At 46.1% G+C, this 14,424-nt stretch overlaps 1 protein-coding gene across 3 annotated transcripts in view; it reads right to left on the bottom strand.

Annotated features, from left to right (window-relative positions):
• Positions 1-5,025: 5,025 nt before the first annotated feature.
• Positions 5,026-14,424, bottom strand: part of PRKCB (protein kinase C beta) — a 333,375-nt gene continuing 323,976 nt past the window's right edge. For 2 of the 3 annotated variants that reach the window (XM_045461583.1, XM_045461585.1), the window contains one exon: positions 6,463-11,740. In XM_045461583.1, the coding sequence (XP_045317539.1) occupies positions 11,582-11,740 (159 nt within the window). In that variant the 3' untranslated portion in view covers positions 6,463-11,581. Of the gene's footprint in view, positions 5,679-6,462; positions 11,741-14,424 lie in introns of those variants that run through there. The other variant, XM_045461584.1, reaches the window with a different exon arrangement.

The raw sequence follows: 14,424 nt of genomic DNA on the forward strand, positions 1-14,424 counted from the left end.
TGAGCCACCTAGGCGCCCTGGAGTGATGTGTTTTGAAGGTGACAAGAGGCCATAAGCTAAGGAAATGCAGTAGCCTCTAGAAAGTGAAAAAGACAAGGAAACAGATTCTCCCCTAGAGCCTCCAGAAGGAATCTGTTCTTCTCACACCTTGATCAGTAAGACTGATTTTGGACCTCAGGCCTCCAGAACTGTAAGATAACAAATGTGTGTTGTGTTAAGCCAGTTTGTGATCCTTTGTTACAGCCACAGCAGAGGGAATGAATATGGTGTCCACAGGATTCTCACTGGACTTAGAACAAAGTCAAGCTTCTCACCAAGGTTGACAAATGCCTACCAGATCTGTCCCCTGCCTTCCTCTCTGGCTTTGTCTCCACCACTTTGCCCGGTTCTTACTATTCTCCCCGTGCTGGTCTTCAGCAGGCCAGGCCTCACGCTCTGGTCTTCGCTGTCCCCTCTGTCTGCAATGCTTTGCTCTGGCTCCTTGTCACTCAGATAAAACTAGCACCTTCTCACGGAGGCCTTTCTTGAGCATTTGGGTTAAATAGCTGACAATCCAACCATCCCATCCCTGCCAGTCTTTATTTATTTTTTTTTCATAGCACTTGCTGCCATCTGCAATCATGTTATTCACTGTTTAACATGAATCCCTCCTGGAACATCAGCTGCATGAGAATAGGGCCCATGTTTTGTTCCCATCTGGATCAGTCATTGGTCCTAAAGACGGATTTATCGAAGGAATGAATGAATGAAAGATATTCATTCATTTTCAGCTCTAATAATTTCTCTCTGCAGTCATGGACTGTTTGACATAGCTTCAGCCTTTGTAGCAGAAGAGCAAATCACCCTCAAGCCCAGGTTTGAGGCAGGAGATGATAGAGGATGGGATCTGGAGGCCTTTCTGCTTGTGCCTTTCTTCAATCAGTTTCCTCTCCCTTAATAATATTTTTAAATATTTTCCCCTTTCCCCCTTCTTCCCTGTAAGCCCTCCTCTGGGTTCTGTCTACTTACAACCAGTGGCACTTCTCGAGGATAATCTTGGGGTCAGATACCTTCAGGGGCTCCTCCACTAAAGTTGCCATGGTTGCTTTTGGCCTTCTGCTGCTTACCTAGGGCAGTGATGTGAATCTGATGCTGCTCATGTTTAGGGGCTCAAGGAAAACTCCTCTATTTTGAGACTAAGGGCCTTTAGTTCTTGTGGGCTTACATAAATGATGATTTCTGTTCCATTCACAAGGGGCCTGAGTCTTTTGATCCCAGGAATAAGTCGTTTCCATTTGGATACATGATGTCAGTCTGCTTACCCACAGCAGCTCAGAAACTCTCGGTCAGGGGAAGGATGACCATAGTGCCTCCTCCCACCCTCCACTTTACCTCAAGGGGGAGGGTTGATCTGATCCATCAAGATCGTGCACATGCATTAGACACAGTGCTAAGACCCCTTTTCTCTCCCATACTCCACCCTGTATTATGTCTCTTAGAGGAAACCTTTTCCATCCACGTGGTAGGCAGGTTCTCACATGGCTCTCACTAAGTCTCTGCCTTGCCTATTTATGCCTTGTATAGTCTCTTCTCCTTAAGCATGGGCTGGACCTAGTAACTTGAATGGAACTTCCAGCTTAGAGGTATTATTGCTACACTGTCTTTTTAGCTGGTACACTTTGATAAAGCAAGATGACATTTTGGAAGAGTGCATATGGTAAAGAACTGAGGGCAGCCTCCAGCCAGGAACCACTGAGGAATTGAAGCTGTCAGTCAAATTCCTCACAGGCAACTGAATCCTGCCAGCAACCATGTGAGTGAGCTTAGAAGTGGGTTCTTCCCTAGTTGAACCTTCAGATGAGACCACAGACAGTGACGGCCTGAGCCAACACCTTGATTGCAGCTTGTAAGGGAGCCTGAATCAGAGGACCCAGCTAAACTGCCTGGATTCCCAACCCACAGAGACTGTGAGCCAAGAAATGTGTTGTTTTAAGATGGTAAGTTTTGGAGTAATCTGTTAACAGCGATAGATATGTAATACAATCCACATGACATCTAGGAATTCTCTATGCAATACAGCTCACGTTAGAATTAAGATCCCACATTGGGATATGCAGTCCAATCTTCAAATAGTAATCAACGTTTTACTTGCTAGGCACTGTCCTTTTTGTATTTATTCCCTCTTGGACCTTGTGGGGGAGAGTGACCGGTTGAAACAGAATTGGATGTTGTTGTGTCTCTTGTCCAAATACCATTTTAATCTTAACCTGACATCTGGCCTAATTTGGGCAGGCTATATGCCAGGGAGAGTTGCATTTAGGGGACAAAATCCATAGTGGAGAGAGTGTGGTTCAATCATTGGGCAAGGGCTCTAGAATTCAAACTTTTATTGCTTTCAGAAGTCAGGATTCACTTTTGGAGCCAGCGCTGCAGGTCTAGGAAATGATAAACAGCAGAATTCCATGTGGGTCAAAGCAATTTCAGATCAAAACCAGCAAAGACAGGACCCGAGATATTTGGCTTTAGGGCTTTTACAGCCAGATATTGATAGATGGCACTGGATTGAGTGTCCCAGATTTGGTTCCTATTTATCTTGCTTTGCATTCCTCTCTGATTTTTCCAGCATCTGTTTGTGTATGAGGTTAGAAAAAGAACCACGGCAGAAATAACATCTGAAGATTTCAAAATGTTGTCCTCATTGGTTTAAAAAGCCTATACCATCAGCTCCCCAGTTGGCACTGGTATTCAGTTGACAAGCCTGAACTCTGGCACCATGTCTTTGTATGTTGAGATTGAAGAGACAAATAAGAAGACTGACTTCTGGTGGTCCATAACCATGGGGAAGCCCAGGTAGTTTTCTGGCAATTTCTTTCCCATCTATCTAATTTCTCTAATGCTCCCTAAGTTCATGAGTAGCTCCATTGCGGGACTGGGTAGTAGATACAAAATTGGTCACTTCTGAGATTAGATGGCTTCCATACTGGTCACTGGGGGAAGCCACTTGCCATGTGCAGACAGTCCTATGGAGATGTCTGTCTGGTGAGGAACTGAAGCTTCCAACAACCATGTGAGTAAGCTTTAAAGTGAATCCCATCTCCCCTTCGTTGATCCTTCATATGTTAACTGCAACCCTGGCCATCAGCTTGACTGCAACCTCATGAAAGGTATTACGCCAGGTAAGCCACACCCAGCTTTCCTGCCTGTAGTGATTGAGAACCAATACATATTTGTTGCCTCAAAGTTTTGGAGTAACTTGTTATACAGCAATAGATAACTAATGCAATGTAGGTCTGGCCAAACTACCTCCCCCAACTCCCTGCTCTACCCCAGACCTAGTCCTTGGTTTAGGACTGTGCATGTGACCATGCTGAGTCAATCAGAGTAAACTGCTCCCACTCTTTCTCACTGGACACGATCCTAGGAAGAGAAGAGGCTGGGGCTTCTGCATCTTCTTGTCCTTGTGAGTGGAGAGTTCTGGGATGTCTTGTTGGTCTCTATATCCTCAGCACCCAGAATTGTGCCTGGCTCAAAGGAGCTGCTCAATAACTATGAAGTGAAAGGTGGGTTTGTATCCAGCAGAGGGAGAAAAGATGAGGGGAGGGCTCAGAAGTACAACAGCAAGCTCTTCTCTAATACCATCTTAAATGGAACATGTCATCAAACATCTATAGAAATCCGGTTATTTTTGTTTTCTCCATGTGATGCATAGAACACACAGTTTCTTCCTTACGTTTAAGTTGGCTTTCCCCAATGTTAACTGGCAGAGTTTCTAAAATTTTGCAAAGAACGTACTAGGATCAATGGATTCACTGCATCTGCCCGATGCTCCATTTACTGGGCGTTTTCCAAGGAGGCAGGAGATGAATAAATTTTGTGGAATCATAATGTACTTGGTGTGACAGGTTTGCTCTTTTCTGCTACCCACTAGCATTAGCAGCAACAAAGGCATGTGCTATAGATTGGATTAGTACATCTTTCAAAAGGAAAATAGAAGCATGATTTCATTCAGAGAAGAAGATATTAGGCTGACACCCAGTGATTCATTAATGTGCCACTCTGATCTCAGAGACTGGGGCTCCTTCTCATGCCAAACATATGGCATATTTTATTTTCCTTTCCTCTCCTGGCCTCCCTGGGGAAGTAGGGTTGTGGAGAAAAGGGCATACACTTTTTTGTTGTTGTTGTTGTTGCAGATGCTGAATTAGAAAATAGGAAAAGGTAAGTCATTTGACAAATAGTGACATCCTCATTGACCGCAGAAAAGTGTTGCTTCTGTACTGACAGCGACCTCCTTGCTTTTGTCGTAGCTGGGATGAAATTTTTGTTAAGTACTTTGTGCCCGAGGATTTCATACACCAAGCCACACTGATTGGATCACTGAGTGGATACTCTGATTCTGGGCACAGGAAAATTATTGAGTCCATTAAGTGTGAGATTTGCAAATGGCAGAAGTCTCGACCTCAAATTTACAGCAGCCAGGTAAGTGGATGGAGAGTGTGACACAATAGGGCATAGTGGAGACTTTGGTGGAGTGAGAATCTGACTGCTTTTATAACTTTTTTCTTTTTTAAGAGAGAGAGTGCACATAAGTGGGGGAGGCGGCAGAGGGAGAGAGAGAGAAAATCTTAAGTAGGATCTACACTCAGCACAGAGCCCGATGTGGGGCTTGATCCCATGACCCTCAGATCATGACCTGAGCTGAAATCAAGAGTCAGACGCTCAACTGACTGAGCCACCCAGGCCCCCTAGGGCCCACACTGTTTTAAAGGAGACAGCCATTTCTCAGTTCGGTGGAATTATTTCCACGTGGAAACCAGGCCGAGGGCTATTAGTCTCCCAATTTTTTTTTTCAAGTGAATCTTATTTATATAAGTGAATCAAAATTTATATAAAGTATCCCATTTTTAAATGTTGACAATGATTTCAATGAAATAAAATTGTGTGCCTGTGAAACAAAGCTCATCCACTGGCTGCCTCAGCTTATGGCTCTCAGTTTATAACCCCTGTACCAGGACCTATTTAAAAGCAGACATGTTAACAAGAGAGTTTGCATATATTAACTCAGTTTAATTATATCAATTCTTAAACAAAAAATTTCCTCCAAGAGACAATAGTTCACGGTAACTGCAAAGCTCACTCACAATTTTTAAAAATACCAGTCATGCTTAGCATTCAAAGAAGATAGGGTAGAATAACTGTAAAAACATTTACTGGGAACATCAGCCTCTGACTTTAAAAATTACAAATACTGAAGCGTTTTGGTATCAGACACAGTAGTTTTGACATCGTCTGTTCATTTGATGAGTTTCTGGAAGTTTGGAAAATTGTACCTCTATAATTGGATAAAGCGCTTACTCTAAACTAAACATTTTCAAATGTAGAAAACAAACTAGCAAGCTACACATACAAAGAAAAGCCCTCTAGGACAAGCCCTCCACATGTTGAATGCCAGCAAATGCACCATGGATCCTGGAAGACTAGAATTGATACATACACTTGGCCTGAAGTCTTAACACTTCAGGCTTGACAATGGAGTCTGCATTCACCTACACATTAATGACAAACTCTGGGTTAGTATAGGAGAAGCCAGCAAATTCATTTTGGTCCAAGTTCATGATGAAGAGTTTATCAGTAGGCGTGAGTTCCACAGGCTGTCTGGTGAACTCTTTGTCGAAGTTGGAGGTGTCTCGCTTGTCTCTCTGCCAAATGGAAAGCAAACACATTAACATGGCATAAGAAGGAGACACGACCCACACCTGCCAGTTAGTGGGAAGCCGATGACATCTCACGGGCAGAGTCAGAAAGAGCCCTGTGCTGAGTTTTTTAGCAGGTGCATTGTGGCATACTACCCCTGGCTTTCATTTCACATTGTATGTTGTCTTCAGGAGAGAACATTTGGTGGAGATTGCCTAAGAAAAGAAATGAAACATGAATTTCTGTAAGGATTGCCATACAGTGGTATGTGTGTATGCGTGTGTGTGTGTGTGTGTGTGTGTGTGTGTGTGTGTGTTCAGTTTTCTTTGGCTTTGAGATGAACTGAATTGGAAACAACTTCTTACCATGCAAAATGCAATAGAACTAGTCATGGGGTAGGGCGTCCTGGAGAAAACCATCCAACAGCGACCCCTGTGGCTAGGAGGTTCCTTTCTTTAAAAAGGAGAACAGATGCACCACCATTCAGCTCCCAAGAAGGTAGAGTGGCATGTGGGGACATCAGATGGCTGCCTGATGAAAGGAGCTGACCACTGTCCACCCCACATCCCCTGGTGCAATCTAGGCTTTGAAGGGATGCTCATAAATCCACCCACAGACTAGAATTTGGGTCTTCGTCAGCCACAGGCTCTCTCCAAGGACGTTTACAGCATGTATCTAGTTAACAAACTATAAGAAACAAAACCCAAAGCTTAAAGTCAAGTCTGTAAGGGCAGCCTTAAAACAAACAAATATTCTATTCTGGTGAGTCTGAAATTTCTTTTTTTCTGGTGGGGGGGGACATTAATTGCAGTTTACTGACCACAGTTTGGGGCAATCTTTTCCAGGGAACGTCAGAATGTGGGCTAATGACAACATCTCACAGCTGTATGATGTTCTCACCTCCTCAGGGTCCTTCAGCCTATTGTCCCCTGCAATTCTCACCACCCAAAGGCAGGGGAGCTGGAGTCCTCACCCTCCATGGTTTGACATAAGAGAAAACTGGGGTGCAGGAAGATACAGTGACTTGCCCAAGGTTGTACAGTGGGTTAGTGATCTTCACTTGACCACACTGCTTTTAATTCACCTCAGCCCCTCTGACTGGGGGGAAAGCCTGATGGCTGGTTTATTACTGGATAGCCAAGAAGGCCAGAGTTTGCCTGGCAGAAGCCAGAGCTGGGTCAGATTGTAAAGAGGGGAGGTTCAGTGAGTACTGACTGATTTGCTGGAGTTCGGCCAATTGCCACCCATGCTTTAGGTTTAGCTCCTAATGGGCGCTGACTGGTAGGGTTTCTCATTGCTGGGCTCACGCCTCTTCGCCAAATACTTCCCACAAGAATTCCTTCTTTTAGGATGCTCCTTTGAGATGGGCAAAGTGTCCCTAGGAAGTTGCCACTTACTCTTGTGTTGTATGTGTTGTGGTGTGGGAATGGGAAGCGGGGAGTATAAGCAACACACTCGAGGAAGTGTAGCCAGACTGCAGTGGGCACAAGATGTCAATGGAGCTGTTTTCTAGATGGTGGGCCATCTCCTGCCATGTCCCACCCACTCTGCTTTGTCTTGTCCTGCCTGATGTCAGCCTGTCCTGTGCTGTCCCAGGCACTGCTGGTGTTATTTCCTGTGTTCAGAGAAAGGTCAAATGTCACCTCTTCCTAAGGGAAGTGCCTGTACATCCCTCTCTGGACCTACAAGTCATACATTGGCACCCTTTTAATCATCTTCATTGCACTTACTTATTATCAGACATTGTCTTGTTTACTTATTGCCTCTCTCCAGGTAGGGAGGGTCCTTGCCTGTTTCTTCACTATGGTATTTCCAGTGCCAAGAATAATGCTTGGCACACCGCAGGCTGTCCACAACTATTTGTTGAGTGAATGAACCAGTCAATGAACGAAGACTTGACTAAGGATGAGCCTCTTTGCTTTTTTCCAATTTATACTTGTCCTTGAGTCAGAGACTACCCTCTATAGCAAAGCAATGAAACTGTTCCCACTGATCCTATGGGTCCCTCACATTGGCCTCTGTCCATTTTGAGCTGCAGTATGGATTGAACTGTGTTAGGTCCCTTCAAGGTCTGAGAGCTCCACGATGGTATGTGGGTGCCAAGAAGGCAGGCACTTGCCTCCTTTCAGGTCTCTCCTGGGAACATCGACCCCATCTGGCCTTCCCTGCCTTTGGGCATCTCTGGAGGTTCCCTTACCACGAGCCCCAGCTTTCAAAGCTCTTCCGCATCTGTTGTGCTGGTGAGGTCTCGTGCTTCAAACAGCCACATGGTCCAAATAGAACCTGCCATTCTAGATTTTGTCTTCCAGACAGATCCCCCTAGGAAATACCCCTGAATTTTACCCTAGAAGGTGGGAGAGGATGGGCCTCTCCTTTTTGGGTTGATAGCATCTGAAGCCACGTGAGCATAGCATCACTCATGCAAGGAGGGTTATCAATTCCACTGGCCTTCTATTGATTCCCCAAGAAGGCCATTATGGTCCTACCCTTCCTTAGAAGAGGAACAGGTGAGTGAGAAGTCTCAGAAATGCCAAGAGGGATCCTTGGCATACCAGCAGACAATTAGCCATGGCCAACACGGACTGTGTTTAGGTTTCTTTGGATTTTATGTAATTTCTTTTTAAAAATTCTTTCTTAATTTAAGTTCTTTTGGAAGATCTCAGCTTGTCTCATCTAGAAGAGCCAGGCATGGTCAAGCTGGGGGCAGTGTGCTGGCAGAACTGCATCTCCCTGAGGGCTAGAAAGGATGCCTGCAGGATGATAAACTCTAAGAAGCAAGACTCAGGCCTCAGAACTGAGCTGTAAAACCAGTTACCTCTCTCTCTATGGGGATCTGTCTCTGTTCAAATCTTGGTGATTTTGTGGTCTGTTCAAGCACGGAGACTGTGCCTTTGGCCTTCTGGAAGAAACCCACCCCGCTACCATCTAGCCCCTGTCCTTCCCCCCCCCCCCCCCATTGCACTCGAGGAATGCCCCAGAAATCCGGGTCAAGAGAGCATTGCTGCATTTCCTCCTTCAGCCTCAAACTATGGTCTGCAGAGAGAAAGACGGGCCCTGAAGACTTCTGATGACTTTTTCTTTCTTGTAAGAAGGCTCCGCCGACTAACTCAGAGACTGGTTATCTCTAGATCACATCATGCTTTCAATCACTTATTTAGCGGCAGCGGCATCTGTAGGGCTCCCTACTGTGCTGCTGACACCCAGCAGAGAGCCTGACACTCAGCTGGTGCTCAACGAATGCTTCCCAGATGAACGGAGAGTGGAATACATGGGCGATGGCACAATGATGTGGAAAAATCTTTCTTCCTGAATAAATTTGCAAAGTGTTGCCCGGAGATCACGTATGCTGAAAGCTCTGTTTCTTGGTCTTCCTTGTACTTAAAACATTGATAGAAAAGGAAACTGCAGGAACTCTGACCAAGGATCCCTCACTTCCACAGAGGCCTTTGTTGACCAGACCTCAGCAAGGTGTGTTAGGGGAACAAAGACTTTGGCTTGAGTACCTCTTTCTGCAAACTATTAAACTATTTTGAAAAAATAATGGCAGCAATTTGGAAAATGTAGAGTGCGGTGTGTATATACAATATATTTTTTCTATCTATCATCTTATCTATCTATCATCTATCTATCTATCTACCTCATCTATCATCTATCTATAGCTACCTATCTACCTATCTTACATTGTTCTCTAAAGTTGTCTCAAATAATCTGTCAGTGGCCCAATGCTTCTGTATGGTTTTTATCTTCCTGACAGCATGTCCAAGGAAAGACCTGGTGACCCAACAGCCAGACGAAGGACCTCAAATAACTTGCCTGTTGGTGGGCATGGCTCAGAGATGCCAGCTATAAAGTGGAAAGAGTCTTGCCCCGAATCAGGAAACCTGGGTTTGCACCCCAGCTGACTGACCTTGGGCAAGTCACTCCCTCTCTCCAGATGCCAGTTTCCCCCACAATAAAATGGGGGTGGAGGGTTCCGCCCCAATTTCCCTCCTTCTCTAACTTCCTGAGCTCATCAGCTGAGACTTCAAGTTTGCCACACACGAGGTCCTGCAGCAAGGAGACGCGGAGGGCAGGCAGGAGCGAGCCAGGGGCCTCTCTGCCTGTGCAAATCCAAAGCACGCTTTTCTTAAAGATGAGAAGTCTTACTTCAACGGCATTAGTCAAGTTTTTAAAGTTCTCCTGATGGTCTCTTAGAAGCCCTGGTGCTTCTGGAAATCACTCGACTTGTGATAGGAATTCTCTGTAGGGCTGCCTGAGAATAGAAGGAGGCAGTAGGCAAGGATGGGAAACACCCTGCTGTCCTCGTCCACTCAGGCAGAAACAGGATTTCTCCCACCCGAGGGCTTTCCTTGGCTTCTGGGGGCTCACAAAGCTGCTTGCAAGAAAGAATATTTAGTCCAAGCTGGGAGGAGTGGTGATTTTGATAAGAAAATCAAGATCTCCAGCCATGCTCCTAGCTGGCCCCTAAACTTGACTCTGGCTTTGAGCTCCGATATCGTTGGAAGCCTCAGCCAGCTCATCCCATCCCACTACAGGCCACCAGAAGTCCCTGAATGGTCCCCAGCCCTGGCCTCTCTGACCAGCTGAACCCTGGGGCTGAGGTTAAAATCTGGGTTTAGTTCCTTTCTGTCCCAAAGCCTGAGGAGCCCTGCTTTGTAGTTTGGGTCCACGTTTTTCAAAGAGCCGTTTTCTTGAAATAGCATTTCTTCTTTTTTTTTTTTTTTTTTTTTTTATTGTATCTCGATGCTAGAAAAAAAATGGCACAGAACAGATATCCAGATACAAATGGACATTTCCACAAACATCTTGCAAAACAACATCAAAGTGAAGAATACGACTGTCTATGTTTCAGGAAATGGTGTCTTTCTCAGAGTGCTTATTTAGTTTCCCAAAACCAGCCACAAACCTAGGCGAATCCCTTCCACCCAGGCATGGGTCTGCCAGGCTCCAGAGCCGCCTTCTCGACAAATCAAAGCAGGTCATTGTGGTTAATAACACTGGGACACATATTTCAAAGCATGTGTAACAAAGTGGGTTTTTTTTTCTTTTTGCGTTTGAACAACAACAGAAATAAAACCCCAAAGCAAATAAAATTTGAAATGTAATGTAAAACCACGGTCCTCTGGGACCTTGCTAGAGTGACCATGTCTTTTCAGGGAGTGGTGCAAATGCCCTTTGCAAGTAGTTTGAGGATGAAGGTGATCAGGGATGCAGAGAATCAGAAATCACAGCATTGGAGGTGGTGCCCGAGCTGGCTGCCTTTTGACTGACCCCTTGAGGAACTTTTAGATTGAGACTGTCTAAAAGCACACTCTCGGCATTTTAAAAGGGCCGAGATAATCGTCTTAACTTCGAGTCTAAAAAAAATAACAAATAAAATTTTATTTTTAGCATGCGGCTCACAGTGCCTCCAAACCGGGCAGAATGGAGGGCTTCCCTCTAAGTGAAAGCCACCATATACTTGGATACACGCCAAGCTCTGGGTCTGGCAGGAAGGGAGAGAATACTGCTAGCGTCCGATCATCGGCTTGCTTAGTCGGAATAATCTAGACTGGATGCTTGGAGTTGGAAAAACGTGTGAAATGGGAGCGCTGGAAAAAAGGGAGAGAAAGCAGGCATTTTCTGTCCCCACTGGATCTACTGAGCTGACACACTGGCGAACGTGGATTGTAAGAGGACTTTGCGAATGTGCTAATTATGCGGCAACATTTTCGCCATGCCATCTGCATAATCCCATCTCACAGAGATGCTCCAAACGACCTGAGGACATTTGGGTTCTGAAACATGGTCACTCTAGTCTCGTCAGCAAATAAAACATGGATGCAACGTTGCAACGAAAAAAAGATGTCACCACGATAGCCGTTGAGCTTGAATGACAGAAATGAAGGACGGAGGTCTACACATCTACTTAGCTCTTGACTTCAGGTTTTAAAAATTCAGAGTTAACAAAGGAAAATCCTTCGAATTCTGATTGGTCAATATTCCTGATGACTTCCTGGTCGGGAGGTGTTAGGACGGGTGGATGGCGGGTGAAAAACCGGTCGAAGTTTTCAGCATTTCGCCCACACTATGAGAGGGGAAGAAAAGAACTTGTGGTAGGTGGAAAAACAAAAACGAAAACAAAACCCCGAACAAAACAGAACCAAACAAAACTGGGCTGTGGTTTTCTCGGATCCCTTCCCTTTCGCCGCCTCAGAGAGGTGGTTTCAATGACCAGAAATGAGAGCAACAGAAAATGCAAAATTCTCATGACCTTTGGTACATGACCTTGGGCTCCCGACTTTCAGTTTCTAGGGCTCGTGAGCCGCCCCTGGGTGTCCCCTGGGCAGTCAGGAGCTGCATGGCAAAGGCATGAGATGGTGGGGCTGGTGACATGTGGCATGTTTCCCTCCCCCCTCCCCCCCCACAAGGCATCAGCCAGGCCCACCTGTTGAAAGAGATGGGATTAAGGTACCTGTGATGTTTCATGTGGCACCAGATGCTAAGTCATGAGCCAGTTATACGTCACCTGGGAGATCCCAGTATTTAGCAGTGGATCCCTCAAAGGGCTGTCCTCTGGCTGCCAGTCAGGAACAACGTATGTTTCCAGCTCCAGAGATACAGGAATTTACAAACTCTAGTCCATGAAGACAGATCCCAAGACCTGGGTTTGGTTTCTGCAATTGCCAGCCAACCAAGAGGCCTTGGTGAGCTGGGTGGGTCACTGACGCTTAAGTGCAAGATGCCAGCAGGCAAGCTCAGCCATTCTCTCTCCAAATGGGAATGGAGGGTGTGGAATGAAACACACAGCAGTGCTTGGTGGGGCAGTTGGGATCGAGAGAGAAAAGCATGATCATTTCTCACCCATCCTGGGGTCCTCGGGCTGAATCAGAGTTGTAACGTGTGTGTATGTATGTGTGCGACTGATTCCCACCCAAACATTGGCACGAAGTTCTGGTATTTCGAACACAGTGTCTACAGGAGGCGACCACAACCTGACAACACAGTAGGAGCACTAGCAGTCATGATGGCTAATATTCATTACACATTTGCTACGTGCCAGGCACCCTAGAATGTTCTACTTGCATTACCTTATTAAATCTTCCCAATGACCCTACGAAGTGGGCATCATCCCTACTGGACAGATGAGGAAACTGGGGCCAGGGAGATTACGTAACTTGTTCAAGGTCACACAGTCAATGAAGAGCAGAGCTGCAACGTGAGACAGGCCCCTCTGACGTCGGAGCCTAAGCTCCTGGCTCCATTTTACACCAATGGTTTGTCGGTTGATGAGTACATGACTAAGTGGGGCAGGGGGGTGGGGGAGGGAGGAGGAGTCAGGGATGGGGATGATGAGGTCTCTGGTTTGAATGACAGTGAGAATGTGGTTATAGCAATCCCAGAGGCAGAGAAAATGGGAAAATTCGGAAGGACAGCTACTTCCGTCTGGACATGATGACTTTTTTTTTAATATTTATTTTTGAGAGAGAGAGAGAGAGAGAGAGAGAGAGAGAGAGAGAGAGAGAGTGAGCGGGGGAGGGGCAGAGAGAGAGGGAGACACAGAATCGGAAGCAGGCTCCAGGCTCAGAGCTGTCAGCACAGAGCCTGACGCAGGACCCGAACCCACGAACTGTGAGATCATGACCGGAGCCGAAGTCATATGCTTAACTTACTGAGCCACCTAGATGTCCCTGAACACGATGACTTTGAGGGACCAGGGAGGTTCCAAGAGATGACCCAAGGGGGTTAGAAGTACAGATTCTGGAGCTAAGGAGAGCAGTCTTGGAAAAAAAAAAAAACTTAAAGTACAGAACATGGAAAGTGGGAAAAAGATAATAATAATAGTAATAAAACCCACTGAGCAGTTTCCAGGCAACCCGCACTGCTAAGGGTTTCACATACATCACCTCTTTGCTTCACATAACCACCCTGGGAGGTGGGGATCTGATTCCATGTGCCAGGGAGAAAATTGCCCCTAAAACTGAGAGCGGGAAGAGGAGAACCAGAAGGGAGCACTGTCAGGCAAGCGGGGGACTGAGGGAATCCAGGGAGAAGGGCGTTGTCGTAGCTATCTCCAAGACGTCAAGCAGGAAAAGTTGCAGAGAACAGGCCACCCCACTTGGCAATTAGGAAGAGACAGATGAGAAAATGGAGAGCTGACACTGAGCCTGAGTCGCTGGCAGAGGGAAGGAAAGTTGAGAAAGTCAAGGAGTGCATATTTCCCCTTTGCTCCTTCAAGCCCTACAGTCAAGGGAAGCAGAGATATGGGGGGAGGGGGGGGTGTGCATGGGACTCAGCTCTCAGATGGCCTCAGCTTCCTGCTTTGTTCCCGTCTGGGCAGAAGGCACCCACGAGGCCATAGCCTGCAGACTCTTACAGGGTGTGCGGAGGAGATCAGGACATCATGCGTGTGACTGCTCCTGGGCACTGAGGAAGTGTCAATGCACCCTAGCTATAAGCATTATAACAAACTGATTTGTTATTCCAAGCTAAATTCTTTGAGCCCTGTTGATCTCTTTGCCTCGGGTCTCAGAAAACAAGAAGTGACCCCCCCCACCCCCACCAATGCCCAGCCATGCAATCAGGACTTGGGATATGCTGTGCTGGCCAGTGTGGGAGGGGGGAGACTTTTGCCCAAAGAAGGATGGACCCTCAGCGCAGTGTGGTCAAGATTATTGCTCACGTTCTTGCATTGCTTATGCATTTGTTTTCACTCAAGAGATATTTACTGAGTTCCTACTATATGCCAGACCCTGTGCTAATAAATTATAC

Source organism: Leopardus geoffroyi, chromosome E3 (assembly GCF_018350155.1).
Source record: "Leopardus geoffroyi isolate Oge1 chromosome E3, O.geoffroyi_Oge1_pat1.0, whole genome shotgun sequence".
NCBI classification, from domain to species: Eukaryota; Metazoa; Chordata; class Mammalia; order Carnivora; family Felidae; genus Leopardus; species Leopardus geoffroyi.